Source organism: Hippopotamus amphibius, chromosome 9 (genome assembly GCF_030028045.1).
Source record: "Hippopotamus amphibius kiboko isolate mHipAmp2 chromosome 9, mHipAmp2.hap2, whole genome shotgun sequence".
NCBI lineage: Eukaryota > Metazoa > Chordata > Mammalia > Artiodactyla > Hippopotamidae > Hippopotamus > Hippopotamus amphibius.
Window position 1 is genome coordinate 127,337,840 of NC_080194.1, and position 21,724 is coordinate 127,359,563.

The 21,724-nt window shown below is 40.2% G+C and overlaps 1 protein-coding gene across 7 annotated transcripts in view; it reads left to right on the forward strand.

Moving 5' to 3' along the window:
- RBFOX1 (RNA binding fox-1 homolog 1) overlaps positions 1-21,724 on the forward strand; it is a 386,334-nt gene that overhangs the window by 288,493 nt on the left and 76,117 nt on the right. For all 7 annotated transcript variants that reach the window (XM_057748889.1, XM_057748888.1, XM_057748892.1 and 4 more), the window contains exon 8: positions 9,569-9,649. In XM_057748889.1, the coding sequence (XP_057604872.1) occupies positions 9,569-9,649 (81 nt within the window). The remainder of the gene's footprint in view (positions 1-9,568; positions 9,650-21,724) is intronic.

Sequence of the window (21,724 nt, forward strand, 5' to 3'; positions counted from 1 at the left end):
ATCCCATACCTACTAGATCAGATTCTGCATTTAAAAGGGCACCCACCCATTGATTCAGTGCATATTAGCATTTGAGAAGCAAGCCTCTAGGATGGCCCTTATCTATATATTGACACCCATAACCCAGAAGGCCAAATGCCTTAGGAAATAAAATTTATTTTCATTGTTTTTGTTGTAATTTAATTGCTATCATTCCACAAATACCTTATGGGACCATACTTCTCCTTGTTCCATTGTCTTAAACAACAATTAATTAAAAAGAAATTTGGGGCAAGTATTGAAAAAACATGTCTTCAAATTGTTTTGGATATTCATTTTTAAACAAAACTAAAATTAAATTAAATTTTTGACAGAGTATTGATAAAATGATACCTCTGAAATTTTTAGTGACAGTTTCCTGGGGAAGGGCTAATGCTGTCCTGAGAGACAATTAGTAGTAGTATTGTTCCACACAAACAGTAGATGTTAGGACAAGGGTCCCTAAATGTATTCTGTGAAGGTCCAGGTAGCAAATATTTTAGTCTTTGTAGGTCATGCATTCTCTGTTGCAATTACTTAGCTCTGTCCTTGTAGCATAAAGCAGCCATAAATAATATGCAAATGAATGAGCATGGCTGTGTGCCAATAAAACTTTACTGATAGACACTGAAATTTGAATTTTATATAATTTTCACTTCTCCCAATATCATTCTTCTATTGAATTTTTTTTTCCTCAACCATATAAAAATGTAATCATTCTTAGCTCTTGGCCATACAAAAAAGGTGGTAGGCCAGATTTGGCCAAAAGACTGTAGTTTGCCTGCACCTGATTTAGAAGATTAGCCTTAAATCCATGGGTCCAGGAATCTAGTTGGTTTATTTTGCTTTCAGCACCACAATATTTCTGTATGTGTGACCTCGGGCAAGATCCTAAAACTCTCTATATCTCAGTATACTCCTCCATTAGATGGGTATAATAGTAGTACCTGTCTTATAGAGTTAAGAGTAGCGAATAATCCAAATTAACCATTGAGAGGGTTTGCCTGGCACTTAGCAGGTCTTCAGTAAGCAATTTTTGGAATTGCTACTGTAACACTCGAGGATCCGATATACGTATTTATTATCATATTGAGTCAATCAAATATTTTCTGTAAAAGCCTCTATTAGCCTAAATTTTGGAGGTAGGAGAATAAGAAAATAGTCAAGTGAGTCATTATGTTTTTTAAACAATAAAGAATCAGGGAGAAAGCTGTACAGAGATCTGATGTCTGATATCCTTGCAACTTTTTTTCTGCAATTATGTCAAAATGAAAAGTGTTTCTTTCTAAATAGGAAAATCAAAACTTACCAAATAAATTGGAAAGAGGGGTTATTTACACTATAGACAGATTCACTGCAGGGCTCCTGTAAATATGGAAACCCCTTGGCACAATTAAAACATGATTTGATTTATAAGAATTAAACATACATGCAACATTTTCTGCAGCCTCTGTGCCTAAATGCAAATACCTCTGTACTTAAAATGCTCCCATAACCCTTCAGAGAAGCTCATCTTTCAGGCATGTATAAAAGCTTTAGGTATTAGCTGTGAAAATATTCTTACATGGATTAGCTCAATGCTAGTCTATGTTCAAAAACGTGTAACTGTAAAAGCCCAAATTGTCCACAGCCCATCGGGGCTTTGGATGAATTTGTCAATTGGAAGCAGTAACCTCCGTTGGCAGGGACTACATGGCAACCCCCCCAGGTCTCTAAGTAGAACAGAAGTTCGATGCTTATATGATGCTTCATAGGGAACCCTCATGATACCTCCTCATTGATCCGCAAGGCAAGGTTCATGATAAGGTAGGGCTATCACAACAAAGTACCATTGACTGAGTGTCTTCAACAACAGAAATTTATTTTCTCACAGTTATGGAGGCTAGAAGTCTGAGATCCAGGTGTTGGCAGGATTTGATTTCTTCTGAGACCTTTCTCCTTGACTTGTAGATGGTCATCTTCTCCTGGTCTTCACATGGTCCTCCCTCTGTGTCTGTGTGCTAATTTCCTTTTCTTATGAGGACATCAGTTATAAGAATTAGTTTCTACCCTAATTTTACCTTAATTACCTCTTCAAAGATGGTATCTCCAAACACAGTCACATCCTAAGGTACTGGGTGTAGGACTTCAGTGTATGAATTTGGAGGGAACACCACTCAGCCCATACAGTAGAGCAGGAGTGCATATGTCTTCTTCTGGATGGGAAACCAAGGGTGACCTCTCTAGGATTACGTAATTGGTGTTTTGCGTGCCTTCTTCCCCAGCCTGCCTCCAGAGACTTTGACAGAATAGCTCAGACTAGAAGTGAGGTGCACTTTTTCATTTGAAATGTTCCGAAGCAAAGGCAAAACTGGTCAAAGGACAAAAGGGGAGAGATCAAGAGTAAATAAATTCTACCTCTTTGCCCAGAGGTACTCAGACCAGATATATTTAGCCATTTTCATTTTTCTTCTAAATTTGTGATGACCTACGGCCCCGGTTTACTCTGAGTGCATCTGCAAAGCAGCAGAATCACCCGGGTCGCTGATGGAAACGGAGATTTCTGACCCGCTGAGTCACACTCCCTGGGGCTGAGCCTGGGAAGTTGCACCCCTTCAAATTCTCCCCATGTGGTTCTTAAACTCTGGAGGCTTTGAAAACCTCTGATTTAAGGGAGGGGAGAACTTAGGGCATTGAGGTTTGAGGGACTGGCTCTTCTCCAGTGTTTCACAAAGTGTGGTCCCCAGATTCAACAAGAACTTGTGAAACATACGAGGGTGAGTCAAAAATTATCCACACTCTGGCTGTAGCATTTATAGAAGTTTTACTATAACTGGGGTGCGGTAATGTTTGACTCACCCACGAACAAGTTCCCAGGCTCCAGCCCCAGACCTATGGAATCAGGAACACTGGGAATGGGACCCAGGGTTCTGTGTTTAACTAACCCTCCAGGGGATTCTGGGGATGCAGGTAGTTGTGAGAACCCTGGGTGATACCACCCCCTTTCTTAAATTACCGCTCCTACAAGAAAGAAGTCTGTGTGTTTCTGTGTCAGTGAAATCTCCTTTTCTCCCTAGCTCACAGTTTGTTCTTTCAATCATAACCAACATTTTCCTACTTTTATTCTAATTAAACATAAAAAACTTAAAAATCATTCAGCAGCCATAGAAGCAGGAAGGATTCATTGAGAAAGTGAGCAAAGGTCGCGGAACACAGAAAGCTGGTTTCTCACCTGGAGTTTGCCCCTGATTGATGGTAAAGCTTTTTGTAAATGACATCATTGTTCTGTGCCTCCTTTTGCTCCATCTATAAAAAAGGACTAATACTATCTGACCCTTCTTATTAGGGAGGGACCGATGCAGTGTAAACACTCCTTGGGAAATATTGAATAAAAATTTCTTTTTTATATGAAATCAAAATATTATTTGCAGGAGTGATTCCTATTACTCTGGAACATTTTTAGTTATGAGGGCAATACATCATAGAAATAGGGAATAAATATTTTGCCAAAGTCATAAGCATCACATCTAATAAAAATTGTTCCAAAATTACTTTTAAATTTTATTTATCTCAGCAAGCAAAGTAACTCACCATGTTGTCTACGACTTGAGGTTGATATTCAGAATTATTTTTCTCTTTTTCTTGTGTATATATTTGTTCCGGATCGTATAAGTAGTAAAAGAGCTGACCTTTTGAAAAGCATATGGGGTTCAGCAGGTGTACCCCGGAACCGCATAGAGGGCACACAGTAGGTCCCAATAGACACCTGCTGAATGAATGAAAAATGGCTCCATCATTCCCAAGCCGGGCACTGGAGACAGGGAGGCAGCTCTATAATGATCCCCTCCATTCACTCACCATTGGCCTGTGGGATTTTTCCCCTTAGCCCTCTTTCTAGAGTTACTAGGCTTTGGGGAGGGAAAATTTCCCCCTCCAACCCTCTTGAGTTCTTGTGGCTAGTCTAATAATAAAATTGTCACAAGCCCCGTGAGCAGGAGAAAAAGACACAAATTTTAATACGTGCACACAGGAACCTAAGAAGTGGGCAAAGCAGGCAGCTTTTATACTCTTTAGACAAAGAGACAATAAATGTGTGAGGAATTGACAGCACAAAGAAATGTAGGCTTTGGATGCTGAATTAGTAAAGAATCTAAACAGAGTTTGATTTGAGCTTGCGGTAGTAAATTAAAGAAGTCACAACGTGTGTCTATGCAGGCTTCTCAGCCCGGAATTCCCTGCCTCTGGTGATAAAGGCGTCTTTCTACTTCCAGTAGATAGGATGGCACATTTCACATGAAAGGTTTATTTCCTGCTTTCAGGGAGGCAGAGAGAAGATTCAATATTTTAAAGTTACTTTAATTCAAACGAACTAATATGCCATTGAGGCACATTTTGGGGTGGCGTGCCCTGGACCCCCAACATAAGCCAAGTGACTTCAGGAAAGCAGGATGCCAGCAATGACCTCTGTTTTCAGGTGACCCTGGACTGGCACCTGTTAGATGTCTGTGGAGGAACAGGGACCACGTGACCCACACAGACCTCACACAGCAGATGCTCCTGAATTCTCATTGGCTGTTAGATAGTTTATAAAGTCTTGTTGTCATTGTTACTCTTTGAGTCTTTGTTTGCTTTTTCTTTCATTTCAACAGAGATAAGAGCATCCTTCTCCAAATCTCCCAGTCCGTCTTCCTCTTGGAGCTAATGAAGTGAATCAGTCACTCCCAATTGCTATGCAGTTGGAATGTTTGTTTGACTTTTTTTTTTTAATTCAGAAATTGTAGGAAGAGCCTAGGCATTCACACTGGACTGTCTTGTAGCTCTGCCCATTTGGTATTAAAATGGAAGGGCAGCCATTGCAAAACAGCCTTTCTTTTCTTCCTTTCCCTTTAATGTTCTAGTTTTATTTCTTGGACCTGTGACCGGGCTGCCTATCAGAAACCCATTCTGTAGTTTCTCTCCTCAGTTGCTTCCTGACTCTGAGCCTAGATCCCTGGACCCATGGGGATAGGACAGTGAGTAAGACATGATTCCTGACCTCTTGAAGTTCATTGCATCCATGGGGAAGATAGTTGTTAAAAAGACCATTGCAACACAATCTGGAAAAGCAGAGGAGGGAAGCTGAACCTGGCCAGGTGGAGGCAAATAGATCCAGTTTCTAGGAGGAGGAGAAGCCAGAGCCAAGTGGGAAGGGAGGGGAATTATCTCAGGGGAGGGGAGAGCTTCCTGGGAGAAGAACCAGCCTGTGCAAAGGCCTGGAGGTATGAAACTGCCCCCTTGTTCCAGTTGGTTTGAGCCCAAGTTCTTCGCCTAAGGGTTGGCAGTAGAGTAAAAAAATAAAATAAAAATATGGATACTTTCTCCTTCTTGTCTGTGCTAGGAAACACCCCTACTGGGCTTCACCTTGCCCCTCCAGGGGCCAGGAATGGTCCTCTACACAGTGGGGAGTCTCCAGGTGAGAAGGAAGAGTTGCGTTGCCCCATCCGAGGCATGGATCCTGGCTCATCCTGCCCCGGGGGAGATGCCAAATCCAGCCTGAGAGCGGCCCTGGGGACCCACATCTTGCCAGAATTTGGGATGCTGACGATTGTGGCACTCTGAGTAGCGAGTGAGCGTGACAGGCTTTGGAAAAGTCTCTGCTGATCCCCAGATCATGGTCTGTCATGTGGAGCCCAGTGCCTGTCAGCTGCAGATAGAGTCATCAACATTCCAGGAAACAAGCGACCAGGCTGCCCAGGTTTCACTTAAACTGGATGAGTCAGCCTTCAAAGAACCAGAAAAGAGGAGGAGACAAGTGTGAGCTGTAGGCATGCAAATTCCCAGCTATAAAAAAGGGACAGAAACATCAGTTGGGAAAAGCACTATTTTTAGCAAAGAAAATAGAAATGAAGAGGTCTTTAGAAACATAATAATTCAATCATATTCATTAATCCCTCTGAAGACCAAGTATTTTGCTAGGAGCTGGGGATAAAAGGATGAGTATGATTTGGTTTGGATCCAGGGGGATTCTTGGTAGCTAAGACAAATATGTAAATAAAAAGATGTAATACAATGTATCAAAGGATCTACTAGGGAGATTTTTTTTTTAAAGTGAGATATGAGCATAGAAGATGGAGTAATTAAGTAACTCCTTGGGACTGAGAAGAGGTGACTTTTAAACAATGTAGAAGTGTTGAGGTGGAGAAGAGCATTTTCTTTTCAATTGAACCATGTGTAATTGCCAGTGTTCAACCCTGCTTGACATAAGAAAGGTCAATGTCATATGTTTACCCTAACAGTAAGAGCAGGAATGGGACAGAGGTTTCATCCTGTCCACCAACACTGATCTAATGGTAGTAACTGCCTAGAAACTGTCTTAAGAATGGCCCTGAGGATTCCAGGCTAATTGGAAAGGATGCTATTGAAATTGATGAATGGTTTCTCCTGGTTAAGGAATGGGTGGATAGTGGTAAAAATTGAACACAGTTGCCATCGTTAAATTCTAAGGAGATTTATAAGCAAAGGCAGGGAAGTCTGAGAAATACAGGATGTTGCCATGATTATAGACAGTTCCTGGTGGAGGTGAAGGGTCTACGTTGGGGCACAAGTCAAAAACTCAGTTTGGGAGACTCATTAGAAAGCTCAGTCGATGTTGTATCACAAAGTGCCTTTTTTTAAAAAAATGTTATTGGAGTATAGTTGATTTATAATGTTGTATTACTTTCTGCAGTACAACAACGTGCTTCGGTTATACATACACATATATCCACTCTTTTTTAGATTCTTTTCCCATATAGGTTATCACAAAGTGCCTTGAATGACCTTGTAAATACTCCTCATACTGCTGTTTATACCCTGTTATCTATTTGACTGACTTTTTTAAACAAACACACATTACTGACCCCCACCCAAAAAAATGCATGGAGGTTACAGTGTTCTTCTCTGCCCTGCGGTTTTGTTTAATGCAAAGCTTTCTTTTAAGAAAAGGTCACAAAGTACTAAGAGAACATACAATAAGTACTTTGCAAATTGAATTGGGGGATGTTTTCAGGTAAAATAAAAACCAAGTCCTGTGACGGTATGGATTTTGTTTTACAAAGGTCAAAATCATTGCATAAAGATTTTTTTTTTTTCCTGCTACAAAGAGGACATCCAAAGTTATTTCAGTCTATTTTCTCAGGATCCACAGCGTAGGAAAATTAGGAAAGCATCAGTATGCACTTCCAGGATTTAGTTTTCTAGAGAGAATCTTTGTTGTGTACCAGTGGGATTCACGAAATTACAAAGCATAGTACTGAAAACTGACCCTAAGGTTTTAACTGCATAATACTGAAATGCCCTTCTGGATATGTCTTTGCTACAATTATATTATTTTTCTTTGGAAACCCAGGCACCCCAAGAAACTTCAGATCTCATTTTTAAAGTGATTTTTAATCAGGGAGCTTTCTCACGATCCACCTGCCTGGATCCCTTTTCTCCCCAGAAGATTCCAATCTGGTAGCTCTCTGTATATCCTATAGAAATATTAGTTTCTCTCTAAGATTTCTAGCACTACACACAAGCTTGCAGAAACCCCCTGCAAAATCAGAAGGAGCTTCCCTGATAAAGCAGAATAGAAGTTAGGACATGTCTTTTCTTGCAGGTATCCTGCCTCCTGTGGGTTGCTTTTAGGTCCTGCACCCTATGATCTGGGCATGTTTGGTTTGTTTGCTCTTAATCCCTGTAACTATGCTGGTTTCCTGCCAGAAGTGGAAAAACTTACTCGGGAGAAACTAGATCATGTGAAGTCTCATCTCCTATGTGGCAATAAATTATGTTTAAATAAAGTAGAAAGGAGAAAGAACTATCACTTTAGCAATGGTCAGTTGTGACTCTGGCCCATCCAGACTCTCAATTTATTTACTATCAGAGAGGATTAGTTAATTTCACTCTTCTAGCCAGGCTTTTGTGGGAGGAGGGGAAAGAGGAGGGCTCTTCTCCAGCTATAAGCATGGGACAGCAGCTTAAATGCAAGAAGGATTAGGGGGCATCCCTTCAGATAGAACTTCTGTCCCTGGGCTACTTCTCCTTGTCAAAGATTGGGTGGAGTTGGCTGACCTCATGATGTTGGAAGAGGATTAAAATCCTCTTAAGAATTTTAATAGAGTCTTTGTTTTACCTCGATGTAATGTACAGAATCTAGATAAACACAGGAAACAGAGGGTAGCATTTGGGAAAACCTTTTCAGTCCTCCTCATGTGACCCCTCTATTTTTGCTCAGTACCTGAACAATGGTGGTCCTGGAGACCCCCTTTGGAAGTGCGTCTGGTTTTGAAGTTCAGGAAAGATTCCTGTCTCTTACTGCCATCATATGGCAGCCCCTCTCTATTGGGGAGAACTCCCGCTCACTCTAGAGGTTCTAACTCCCTTTTGTTAACGTTGGGAAAGATACCCTCCCAAGGGCAAGGCTCCAAGGATATAATAGGTGAGTTGACTGGAAGTCACGGCTGTTTCTCCTGGGAGATTGCTTCCCAGCGGCGGTGATGACAGGAGAAAACAGGAACAAGTGGAGGTGGCCGACCTTGCCCAGCCACGGAAGGGGACGGAAACCACAGGAACCCATTTCATCATCAGTAATGGGCTTGCAAGTCCTCAAAAGACTCTCTCATTCTTCTCAAAGTCTTTGAGTTTGAGCATCACGGCAGCCGGAGAGCAGAACTGATACCCTGAAGATTCCTGACTCTGGTCATCCTTGGAGTGGGTGTTGTTCACAAGATGTCATAGATCGAGGCAATATCTCAGGATTCCACTGCTCTTCCCCGCTGTAAAATTCCATTTTGCAAGGATAAGCCCAGTGCTCTTTGCTTTAAATCAGGGGGAGGAGAGTCATCACTCCAGTGCAGCAACGGTCTGCAGGCTCAGGAAGCAGCCTCTTCCGCTGGAAGGCAGAGAAAGCTTTAGGGAAGAAACTGGAAACGCAGAAGCCAAAGGTGGTCTCACCTGAGTCCAGCGTGGGTCCCAGGATGGCCAAGTTGCATTTATTTTTTTCCCTGCCTTGCTTCTGTTCCTCCTCTGAAGAACTGATTGAGAAAAACTAAAGTGGGGGAGAGGAATAGTTTTCTTTAAACATATCAATGTATGTGCTTACCATTTATTCAGTTGGCCGCATCTCCAGTAATATGATTCATAACCCTTCCTGGAGGTAGGTATATTCACCCCCATTTTCCAGATGGGAATCCCGAGGCACAGAGAGGTCCAGTGACTTATTGAGATCACACAGCTAAGTAATATCTGAGTCAAACTTGTCCAGTTCTCTCTGCTATTTCTAAAGCTCCCTTTTGAGTATGCCAGGCTGCCTCCTTTCCTGATCTGAACCGAGACTCCATGACCCAAACCCCATGTGAAAAAGAATGACATATGCGTGGTGGGCTGGGCGGGTGGGCTCCTACCAATCCCCTTCGGCTAAGGCAGGGGGCTCCCCCGGGTGTCCCAATCCTGCGCGCGGGTGTGGCTGTGTTTTCACTTCTCTGCCTTTCTCGTTCGCGTTGCCATCAGCTCCCGAGTGTAGCGTGCCTGTTCCCAGACCAGATACCATCTCTCTCTCTCTCTTCCGTAGGCACCGTGCTGTTGTGCCAAGCAAACCAGGAGGGATCTTCCATGTACAGTGCCCCCAGTTCACTTGTATATACTTCCGCAAGTAAGCCCGCTCTCGTGGCTCTTTTTGTTTTTGTGACATAAATCTGAGTCCAATCACCTTCCCTGCCATGTAAGTTCTCTCCCCCTCCCTCTGCACCACCCTCCCTTGTGGCTCTCTACGAGGTGAAGCTGCTTCTCATAAGCATGTCTCCGTTCTTCCCTGTTGCCTTAGCATCTAACCCCTCTGCTCATGACGTCTGAATCCTCACTTCCCAGCTGTCCCAGCCATTCGTTGTTAGACCTTTGTCAGGATTGGGGCCAAAGGATGGGACGTGGGGCTTTGGGTTGGGGGCAGGGGGATGGGGGGGGGGGGAACCATAGTTTGTTGCCTGCCTTTTCTCACAGCTTTGCAAATCAATATGAAAATCATTGAAATAAAATATGCAGGCCATCCAAGTGGCACCCTACCCTCGCAAAAGGTGCTCGTTGGTGATCTTGGGCACAGTTTCCTCATTGTGGGAAATATTACCAGCCTGTGGCCAGTGACTTGTCTGCAAGGCTATATTATCCTTTGTGATTCCACTGAGGAGGAGGAAATGAGAAGAAAATGTGGTTCTCCCTCATTTAGCTGGGGGGGGAGGGGTGGAATAATAAAAAAGCACTTTAATAGATATGATTATAGCCATGAATTGCTAGGGGGAGGAGACCAAAAATAAACATGGAATAGAGATCACAGTGTTGGCAAGATAAAAATCAAGGATTTCTCTGCCTGGGATGGATCCTCCAGGGTGGAGAATGCCCCACCCCCACCCCAATTCCCAGAGCAGGTTGAAGAATTAAAAGTTCTAGCTGAGTCCACCGTGGTTCTCCAGCTGGTTTGCCCCTCCTCAAAGTACCGTGGCCCAGCCGAGACCTTACCGTCTATTCCATATGCTGTGTCTACACCCTGTGGAATCCCCACAACTGCCAAGTGGCTCCCCTTTGGGATCAAAAGGGAGTCTGGGGGCCAGAGGGCAGGTGGGCTACTTCTGAGTTTGGCTGGAAGAGGGGGCAGGTGGAGGGTAATTGGGAGGATGAGAGGCAGAGGGCAATCATCACCATGTACCAAGATCAAGTGTCTCAGTTCCCAAAGGCTGAGACAAACCGAGCTCTTCGCCACGGGGGCAAAGGTTAGAAGCAGACACAGGGAAGCCAAAGACATCACGGTGATGAAAACCCTGAGGGTCCCTGAAGGCATCAGGTCATGGGCACAGCCAGTTGTTTCTCCCAAGCAGAGTATACTCTTCAGCAGAAGCTTGGACATTCCTTAAATGCAAGGTATTCTTCCCTGTTGACCGAGACGCCAAAATCTAACTATACTGGCAAGAAATGGTTCTTTCAGAATTTATAAACATTGTCCCATTTGAGCCAGTCTAAATTGTTTGCGTATATCTTCTAGAACTAGAAAGCTACTGTGCATTTTCACAGGCTCAACCTTGTTTAATCCTCAAAATCTGCACCAGGTAGGTATTATAATGTTTGCTTTACAGCTGAGGAAATGGAGGGCAATGAGAAGTGGAGTGATTCACCCAGGATCACACAGCCAGGATATGGTAGATTTCTTTTTGAACTTGGGGAGATTATTCAGTCTTTGTCTGCTTTTCGGGCTCCATTTGACTCTAAATCTCATCACCTTTCCATTGTAAATACCTGTCCCTCCTTCTCCATAAATTTTATTTTCCGTAGGAGAGAGGGTGACCCCAAAATTCACCATAGGGTTAGTCCCAGAGTATTATTCGGGGTTTTCTTTAAGATTGTCGTCCTATAGATTGTCGTCTAAAGTGAAGTATTTCATATCTGCACAGTTTAGCACACGTGCTCATGGGACCGAGGCATGGAAATTTTAATTTCTTCTAATTTTAATTAATGTTACTCTAAGTAGCCACATGGTGCCGGTGGCTCCCATCTTGGACAGTGTGGCTCTCTACGATGATATGTTGTATGTATATTTCACTTTTCTTTATAGACGCGAACAAAACAAATTAAGTCCAGAAAAGGGTAGTTTGAATCGGTATAGCTATTCTAAGGTGACTTGGGGAAAACATGTGTCATAAATGTCAAACTTGGAAATATGTCACAAATTCTCCAAATTAAAACAGATAGAGCATACAGAGGAAATAAAATCATCCAAAGCAGGGATCAGCAAACCACAGCCCAAGGGCCACATCCAGCCCCCAGCCTGTCTCTGTTATGCTGGTGAGCTAAGAATGGCTTCGTAGATATTTCAAAGGATTAAAAAAGAAAACAAAAACAAAAAAATAAATGTATGACAGATGTAAGTGGCCCACCAAAGCCTCAAATACTGATATTCTGGCTCTTTGCAAAAAAAAAGTGTGCTGATCTCTGATTTAAAAGGTCCATTTTATTATTGAAAATACAAAATGGCAATATCATGTCACAGTTTATAGTTAGACTTTTTTCCCCTGAGTTTCAAAGTAAAAATTTATAATAATTATAGAAACTGTATCGTGTGTCCAACACGCTTCATTTTTAAATTGCACAATCTGTCTTATTACCTACACATTTTTCATCCTATTATTTTCACTTATTATCATGTCATATGCACTTCATGAAAATATGTTAATGGCCTCATAATAATCTATTGTTTAATGATATTATATTTTAATCTATCCACCCACTGCATTGTTGGGTACTTAGGTTGCTAGCAATTTTTCAAAAATATTAAAGAAAATAAGTGTCCTTATATATACCTAGTATATCATAGTTTTAAAGAAAACAATTAATAAATAGCTAATCCTACTACCCCATGACCAAGCAAAACAAAAACTAGTTTCTTGCAATAAGGATCTTTGCTTGTCAGTTCCTTAAGCGATGGTATTCAGATTGACAAGCTCAACTGGTGTTTTGTAAGGGCAGCCAACCCTGAGAACCCGCCTTATGCACTTGGGTTCCAAGTTTCCATCTTGAGGCAATGGTTCTGAGTGTAAAGATGACCCTTCCCTCCCTAAGACATGTTGCTGAGACTTCCTTTCTGCTCTAGTTCTCAGAGTCAACAATGCCTTTTGGAGCTAGACTGTTTGCAGTTAGCTGGCTTCTTTGGAATAGTCGCTTATATGTTCTCTTCTAGATTAAGGTGTATGTCCTAGTACAAAGTCACACCCTATTTTCTATAAATAATTCAGCCAGAAAGTAAAGGTTCATTTTTACACACACGCACACACACAGTCTGGGGACCCACACACAGTCACCTGAGATTCTTTTCCTTTCTCCAGGTCTGACATACACAGGGCTGATAGCCACGTGCCTAGTCTTGGAGGCATGGCCTCTTTTTTCTTTAAGAATCCAGCCTTCTTCCCCAAAGCTGAGGCTCCCTCACAGCTCAGAATTCTTTTTAGGCTACACCAGTGTTTCAACTTGAAAATGCATGTGTTTCTCATTTTTATCTAACAGCTGTGCTCCTGAAAGCAAGGTATGTGTCAATTACACTTTTGTCAATTGGATTCTGTGTGTTTGCAGACTTCCAGGATTACTCCTGAGTTTGTACTTTTTTCCATGGCTCTTTAGCTGGCCTTGGTTGTTTTAGACTTAAATTGCCCCTCTGCCTAGCTGAATAGCTAATCATCTGTAAATAACACCCTTAAATGCAGTAGGAGAGATGGTTTTTAAAGGAACCCTGCTGAATTAGTCTGTAATGAAAATAATTCCTACTGAAGTTATCTGGTTTTTAAGATGCATTTTTGCATAGTGGGTTTTCCCCCTTTAAGTGAGATCATCCTCATAATATGACCCAGGACAGGAAAGCATTAAGAGAAAGATTTTCACTCAGAGCTCAATGTCAGTACAACCTAATCCCATAGATTTTCCCATTGCACCCCCACTGAGTCCAGTATTTCCTCCTTTTCCCCAAACTTTATCCTCGTGTGAAACCCCAGTTCAAGTTGTGTCCCAGAATATCACACATCCTCTTATATGTCCTGATAAATCACTTCCATCCCTAGTGTACCAGGCTTAAATGAAGTCTGATCAAAACTCCAGAGAATTAGGCAAGATCACCTTGGACCAGACGGAAAACATTTAATATTAGTATTTTTGTCTTAAAAATATTAACCTTTAATCAACTAAGTTAAACTAATTAAATAAAATTATTTGACCGACTTTCAGATAACTGTAATTAATTAATTAACATTATGCTTTGCTTTGAGTAGCAAACAATGCAGCCCCTCAACAGAGAGGCTGGCGAAAGTGGGGGCAGGGCTGGGGACCTGCTAGGTTCCCACCCCTTTCCAGAGTTGGGGTCCCGAGGCTCCTTCTGTTGGGGGAAGTGCACCAGCTATATTATTGTCCACACTGTTTGCATACAGTGGTTGCTTCTATCAAAAACGGCTTCAGGCTGAGAGTTTATTAGTCTTTTCCAAATAATACAAAATAATGGTAAATTTAGATAAACGTAAATTTGAGTAGATGTGTTAAATATTAACAAAATCAAATATACTGGCAGCAGATTATTTGTCTGTTAAACAATTATACACTTGAGAAACATTTGAAATAGTTCATATATAACAAATCTGATCCAAGAAAATGCCTGAATCTGAAATCATGATAGTGTTCAACTATTTTCAAACCCTCCCCACAAATCAAGCACTAACATTTGTAAGTGGTGAATCCCTCCCTCTTCTAAAGGTCTTCAAGTTATATTCAACAGTTCTTGAGAGCCCTTAAATTTATTTACTTTCAGTTTAGTGTATCTTCAGGCATCCTTAAACCTGACCTGAAAAAAAAATGGCTTCAGGTAGAAATAGGAAGGTAAAGAGCATATCACCTTTCTTCCAAATTAAGACATTACCTCCATTTTACTTAGCTGAAATATCAAGAGGTAAATCATTGGTTTGGTGAATGGTAACACTCTCTTCCCGGTTTGGATTAGCAGAGCTGGCTCTCATTGATCCTTATTTCCATATGGAGTAATGTCCAGAAATAGGTAAATATTACCAGCTTTACTTTGTTTTCTTTATAGTTTTATGAATAGATTGTAAATTACAAAAGTAGCATGTGCTCACCGTAATGAGGGAAGCCGACAAATACACACACGCACACACACATACACACACCTGTATGGAATAATGTAGTAATATCCTTCAACTTGTCCCCAAACACACGCCTTTCAAATAATCCATATTGACTCCCTGGTAAGTATCTTTTCACATTTTGTCCATAACAATGAAGGACATACACTCATGAAATGCGGGGTGAGAGCTCTTTGTTTTCATACAGAAGGGAGTCAGTAACATCCTTATTATGTGCACATTACACACGTTGATCACATTTTGTTTCACTTAATAACACATTTTCACTATCTCCCTTTAAGCCTTTTTGATAATTTAATGCTGTTCCCTGGTGTGGATGGTCAGAGTTCGTGCAGCCATCTCTGTCCACAGAAATTCAAGCTCCTTCTTTTTCAGCCTCTCCCTTAAAGGCTGCAACAAACATCGTTACATACACGGTGACATAGCCGTGTTCCAAGTGCCACATCGAGGTTCCCAAACACAGGGTTGTGGTGCCTCCCATGGTTCTGCCAGCCCCTGCATAGTTTGCTCTTTTTTTAAATTTTGTGAACCAGGTGGGTGAAAAATAGCATCTAGTTTGCTATAGTTGCCTATGCCTTTCATTGAGTGAGGAACATCATCTTTCACACAGTTGTCATTTGGACATTACCTCTTGCGGGTTTGACACACATCTGCCCATTTCTCTTCCGAGTTTTGCTCATTTTATTTTTAATTCACATCAAGAGGTAATTATTCGTGAGAAACATTATCTACGAATATCACAGATGTTACAAACATAATTCCCATGTTGGCCATTTGATTCTATTTACATTCCACTCTATATTTTTAATTGTGTAGGTAAATATATCTGTCCTTGTTTTTGTTACCAGCTTTAGACCTCATTTTAAATGACAAATTCCCTGCTGGGAGCAAGTTTTATTTAGCACCATATAGTCTTCTCAGGCAACAAAATACCATAGACTGGGCAGCTGAAACAATAGACATTTATTTCTCATGGTTCTGAGACTGGAAGTATGAGATCAGGGTGCCAGCATGGTCGGTTCTGATGAGGGCTGTCTTCCTGGCTCATTGTGTCCTCACATGGCAGAGAGAGCAAGCTTTCAGGTATGTCTTCTTATAAGGACACTAATTCCTTGATGAGAGCCCCACCCTCAGAACCTCATCTAAACCTAATTAGTTCCCAAAGACCCCATCTCCAAATACCATCACATTGGAGGTTAGGGCATCATCATATGAACTTGGGGGAGACACAATTCAGTCCCTAGCAAGTCCCTTGACACACAGATGCCTGTTTTATTTCTCAAGGGCCAGAAAAGCATTTCCCAGCACAAATTTCTATATAGTCCCATATGCTTATCCATGCAAACAGGTGTATTTTCACACAGTTCCACAGAAGCCACAGCTGAACTTTTAGATCCATGTGAGAACAAATCTTAAGGTAAAAGGAAGAGACTATTAATTCGCCCCCTGGAAATTTTTACCCCTGACAACAGAAAAAAAAATCTGATATCCCAGGTAAATGCTCAAGAACCTAAATGTTATCAAAATGCAAAAGCATGTCCTCCTTGATTAACTTTTATGAAACTCAAGGGCAAGTGGTAGTGGCAAAGTTTTAATTGATGTATTGATTGCAGATTTTATGGAAGTAATTGTGTGGAATTCATAAAACAATGATTTAAGTGGCAGAAACATTCATAAATCAGGTTTGCCCTGTTCTACTTTTAGGTAATTGATAGAATTTCCATTGCTTTCTGTAATTAAAGTGACAGCCTGAATTAATTGATGGCTTCTTCTTTCTTCTGCTCAACACAGAAAATGTCAGTAGGTGGAGTTCAGTTAATAGAAGGTGCACGAACAGGTCTTTGTGTTACTGATACATTGGTTTAAAGAAGCGTGCCCTTCTTTCTCTCTTTCCAGTAACTCACCCTTTCATGGTGGCCTCTGAGAGGCTTTTTCTAATATTTTCTGGAGGAATAGCTTAAAAGAATAATCAGTGCTGGGGCAAGGCAAGTGAGGCACTCACTTCAGACAAAATTTAAAGAGGCACCAAAAAACTCAGTCATCAAGATAAATAACATTTTAACACAAAACAGTAAGTCCCCTACATATGAACCTTCAAGTTGCGAACTTCCAAAGATACAAACATGCATTCAAATGTCCAGTCACGTAAGTTAGTTCACGTGTCTGGGGTACATTGTTGTGTCTGTGCATCCACTACAAGTGGTTGTGCTTTTGTGTACTTTACTGTACAGTACTGTGTAGAGTACAGTAGTACCGTATATTTATTTCAAGGCCAGGAATTCCGGAAGCAAGAGTAAAAGCATCGATATGTAGGCAATTGTGTTAGTTGGGTACCTAGGTTAATTTTGTTGAACTTACAAACAAATTGGACTTAACGAATGTGCTCTCGGAACAGAACTCGTTCGTAGGTAGGGGCCTTACTGTATTTTTTAAAAACTGGAAATGAATGGAAAAAGGTCCATGATCAACATAATATCAAAATTTTACATCAAGATGAATATTATTCATTTTTCTTCTGCTGTAGGATGCAATATGGCTCAGCCCAGCTCTTCTTTATGTAAATTTTGAGAGTCTGTTCATCATGGATTTGTTTTGTTTTGTTTTGTTTAAGCTCTTTATTGGAATATAACTGTTTACGCTCTTGTACTAGCTTTTGAGGTACACCAAAGTGAATCAGCTGTATTTATACATATATCCCCATATCCCCTCCCTCCCGTGACTCCCTCCCACCCTCCCTGTCCTGGCCCTCTAAGTTGATCTCCCTTTGTTATACAGCAACTTCCCACTAGCTATCTATTTTACAGTTGGCAGTGTATATATGTCTATGCTACTTTCTCACTTCGTCCCACCTTCCCCTTCACACCCCGCCCACAACCCCATGTCCTCCAGTTCATTCTCTGCATCTGCATCCTTATTCTTGCCCTGTCACTGGGTTCATAAGTATCATTTTTTTTCTTTTTTTTTTAGATTCTGTATGTATGAGTTAGCATATAGTATTTGTTTTTCTCTTTCTGGCTTACTTCACTCTGTATGACAGACTCTAAGTCTATCCACCTCATAACATATAGCTCCATTTCATTCCTTTTTATGGCTGAGTAATATTCCATTGTATATACGTGCCACATTTTCTTTATCCATTCATCTGTTGATGGGTTGCTTCCATGTCCTGGCTATTGTAAATAGTGCTGCAATAAACATTATGGTACATGTTTCTTTTTGGATGATGGTTTTCTCTGGGTATATGCCCAGTAGTGGGATTACTGGATCATATGGTAGTTCTATTTTTAGTTTTTTAAGGAACCTCCAAACTGTTCTCCATAGTGGCTGTACCAACTTACATTCCCACCAACAGTGCAAGAGAGTTCCCTTTTCTCCACACCCTCTCCAACATTTGTTGTTTCTAGATGTTTTGATGATGGCATTCTGATCGGTGTGAGGTGATACCTCATTGTGGCTTTGACTTGCATTTCTCTAATGATTAGTGATGTTGAGCATCTTTTCATGTGTTTGTTGGCCATCTGTATGTCTTCTTTGGAGAAATATCTATTTAGGTCTTCTGCCTATCTGTGGATTGGGTTATTTGCTTTTTTGGTATTAAGCTTCATGAGCTGCTTGTATATTTTGGAGGTTAATCCTTTGTCCATTGCTTCATTGACAAGTATTTTCTCCCATTCTGAGGGTTGCCTTTTAGTCTTGTTTATGGTTTCTTTCGCTGTGCAAAAGCTTTGAAGTTTCATTAGGTCTCATTTGTTTATTCTTGATTTTATTTCCATGATTCTAGGAGGTGGGTCAAAAAGGATCTTGCTTTGATGTATGTCATGGAGTGTTCTACCTATGTTTTCCTCTAGGAGTTTTATAGTGTCTGGCCTTACATGTAGGTCTTTAATCCATTTGGAGTTTATTTTTGTGTATGGTGTTAGGAATTGTTCTAATTTCATTCTTTTACATGTTGCTGTCCAATTTTCCCAGCACCACTTATTGAAGAGGCTGTCTTTTTTCCATTGTATATTCTTGCCTCCTCTGTCAAAGATAAGGTGCCCATATGTGCTTGGGTTTACCTCTGGGTTCTCTATTTTGTTCCATTGATCTTCCTTGCTGTTTTTGTGCCAGTACCATACTGTCTTGATCACTGTGGCCTTGTAGTATAGTTTGAAGTCAGGAAGCCTGATTCCACCAACTCCATCTTTCCTTCTCAAGATTGCTTTGCTATTTGGGGTGTTTTGCGTTTCCATACAAATTGTAAGATTTCTTGCTCTAGTTCTGTGAAAAATGCCGTTGATAGTTTGATAAGGATTGCATTGAATCTGTAAATTGCTTTGGGTAGGATAGTCATTTTCACAATGTTGATTCTTCCAATCCAAGAACATGGTATGTCTCTTCATCTGTTTGTATCGTCTTTGATTTCTTTCATCAGTGTCTTATAATTTTCTGCATACAGGTCTTTTGCCTCCTTAGGCAGGTTTATTCCTAGGTAATATATTCTTTTTGTTGCAACGATAAATGGGAGAGTTTCCTTAATTTCTCTTTCTGCTTTTTCATTGTTAGTGTATAGGAATGCAAGAGATTTCTGTGCATTAATTTTGTATCCTGCTACTTTACTGAACTCATCAATTAGTGCTAGCAGTTTTCTGGTAGAGTCTTTAGGGTTTTCTATATATAATATCATGTCATCTGCAAAGAGTGACAGTTTTCCTTCTTTTCCAATTTGGATTCCTTTTATTTCATTTTCTTCTTTGATTGCTGTGGCTAAAACTTCCAAAACTATGTCAAATAATAATGGTGAGAGTGGGCATCCTTGTCTTGTTCCTGTTCTTTGAGGGAATTCTTTCAGTTTTTCACCATTGAGAATGATGTTGGCTTTTGGTTTCTCATATGTGGCTTTCATTATGTTGAGGTAATTTCCTTCTATGCCCATTTTCTAGAGAGTTTTTATTGTAAATGGATGCTGAATTTTGACAAAAGCTTTTTCTGCATCTATTGAGATTATCATGTGGTTTTTATCCTTCCATTTGTTGTTATGATGTATCACATTGATTGATTTGTGTATATTGAAGAATCCTTGCATTCCAGGGATAAACCCCACTTGATCATGGTCTTTTTTAATGTTCTGTTAGATTCTGTTAGCTAGTATTTTGTTGAGGATTTTTGCATCTATATTCATCAGTGATATTGGCCTGTAATTTTCTTTTTTTGTGACATCTTTGCCTGGTTTTGGTATCAGAGTGATGGTGGCCTCGTAGAATGAGTTTGGGGGTGTTCCTCCTTCTGCTATATTTTGGAAGAATTTGAGAAGGATAGGTTTTAGCTCTTCTCTAAATGTTTGATAGAATTTGCCTGTGAAGCCATCTGGCCCTGGGCTTTTGTTTGTTGGGAGATTTTGAATCACAGTCTCAATTTCCATACTTGTGATTGGTCTGTTCATTTTCTCTATTTCTTTTTCATATTTTCTATTGTACTTTTCTAAGAATTTATCCATTTCTTCCAGGTTATCCAATTTATTGGCATATTGTTACTTTTAGTAGTCTCTCATGATCTTTTGTATTTCTGCAGTGTCAGTTGTTACTTCTTTTTCATTTCTAGTTCTGTTGATTTGTATCTTCTCCCTTTGTTTCCTGATGAGTCTGGCTAATGGTTTATCAATTTTGTGTATCTTCTCAAAGAACCAGCTTTCAGGTTCATTGATCTTTGCTATTGTTTCCTTCATTTCTTTTTCATTTATTTCTGATCTGATCTTTATAACTTCTTTCCTTCTGCTCACTTCGGGTTTTTTTTTTTTTTTTCTATAATTGTTTTAGGTGTAAGGTTAGGTTGTTTATTCGATATTTTTCTTGTTTCTTGAGGTAGGACTGTATTGTTATAAACTTCCCTCTTAGAACTGCTTTTGCTGCATCCCATAGGTTTTGGGTTGTTGTGTTTTCATTGTTGTTTGTTTCTAGATATTTTTTGATTTCCTCTTTGATTTCTTTAGTGATTTCTTGGTTGTTTAATAGCGTATTGTTTAGCCTCCATGTGTTTGTATTTTTTACAGTTTTTTTTCCTGTAATTGATATCTAGTCTCATGGCGTTGTGGTCAGAGAAGATGCTTGATATGATTTCAATTTTCTTGAATTTACCAAGGCTTGATTTGTGACTCAAGATGTGATCTATCCTGGAAAATATTCCATGTGCACTTGAGAAGAAAGTGTATTCTGTAGTTTTTGGATGGAATGTCCTATAAATATCTATTAAGTCGAGATGGTCTAATGTGTCATTTAAAACTTGTGTGTCATTTATTTTCTGTTTGGATGATCTGTCTATTGATGTAAATGGGGTGTTAAAATCTACTATTATTGTGTTACTGTCAATTTCCTCTTTTATGGCTGTTAGCATTTGCCTTATGTATTGAGGTGCTCCTATGTTGGGGGCATAGATATTTACAATTTTTATATGTTCTTCTTGGATTGATCCCTTGATCATTATGTGGTGTCCTTCCTTGTCTCTTGTAATAGTCTTTATTTTAAAGTCTAATTTGTCTGATATGAGTCTTGCTACTCCAGCTATCTTTTGACTTCCATTTGCATGGAATATCTTTTTCCATCCCTTTACTTTCAGTCTATATGTATCCCTTGGTCTGAAGTGGGTTTCTTGTAGGCAGCATATATAAGTATCTTGGTTTTGTATCCATTCAGCCAGTCTGTGTCTTTTGGTTGGAGCATTTAATCCATTTACATTTAAAGTGATTATTGTCATGTGTGTTCCAATTACCATTTTCTTAATTGTTTTGGGTTTGTTTTTGTAGGTCTTTTCCTTCTCTTGTGTTTCCTACTTAGAGAAATTCCTTAAATAATTGTTGTAAGGCTGGTTTAGTGGTGCTGAATTCTCTTAACTTTTGCTTGTCTGTAAAGCTTTTGATTTCTCCCTCAAATCTGAATGAGATTCTTGCTGGGTAGAGTATTCTTGGCCGTAGGTTTTTCTCTTTCAGGACTTTCAGTGTATCCTGCCATTCCCTTCTGGCTTGCAGAGTTTCTGCAGAAAGGTCAACTGTTATCCTGATGGGTTTTCCCTTATATGTT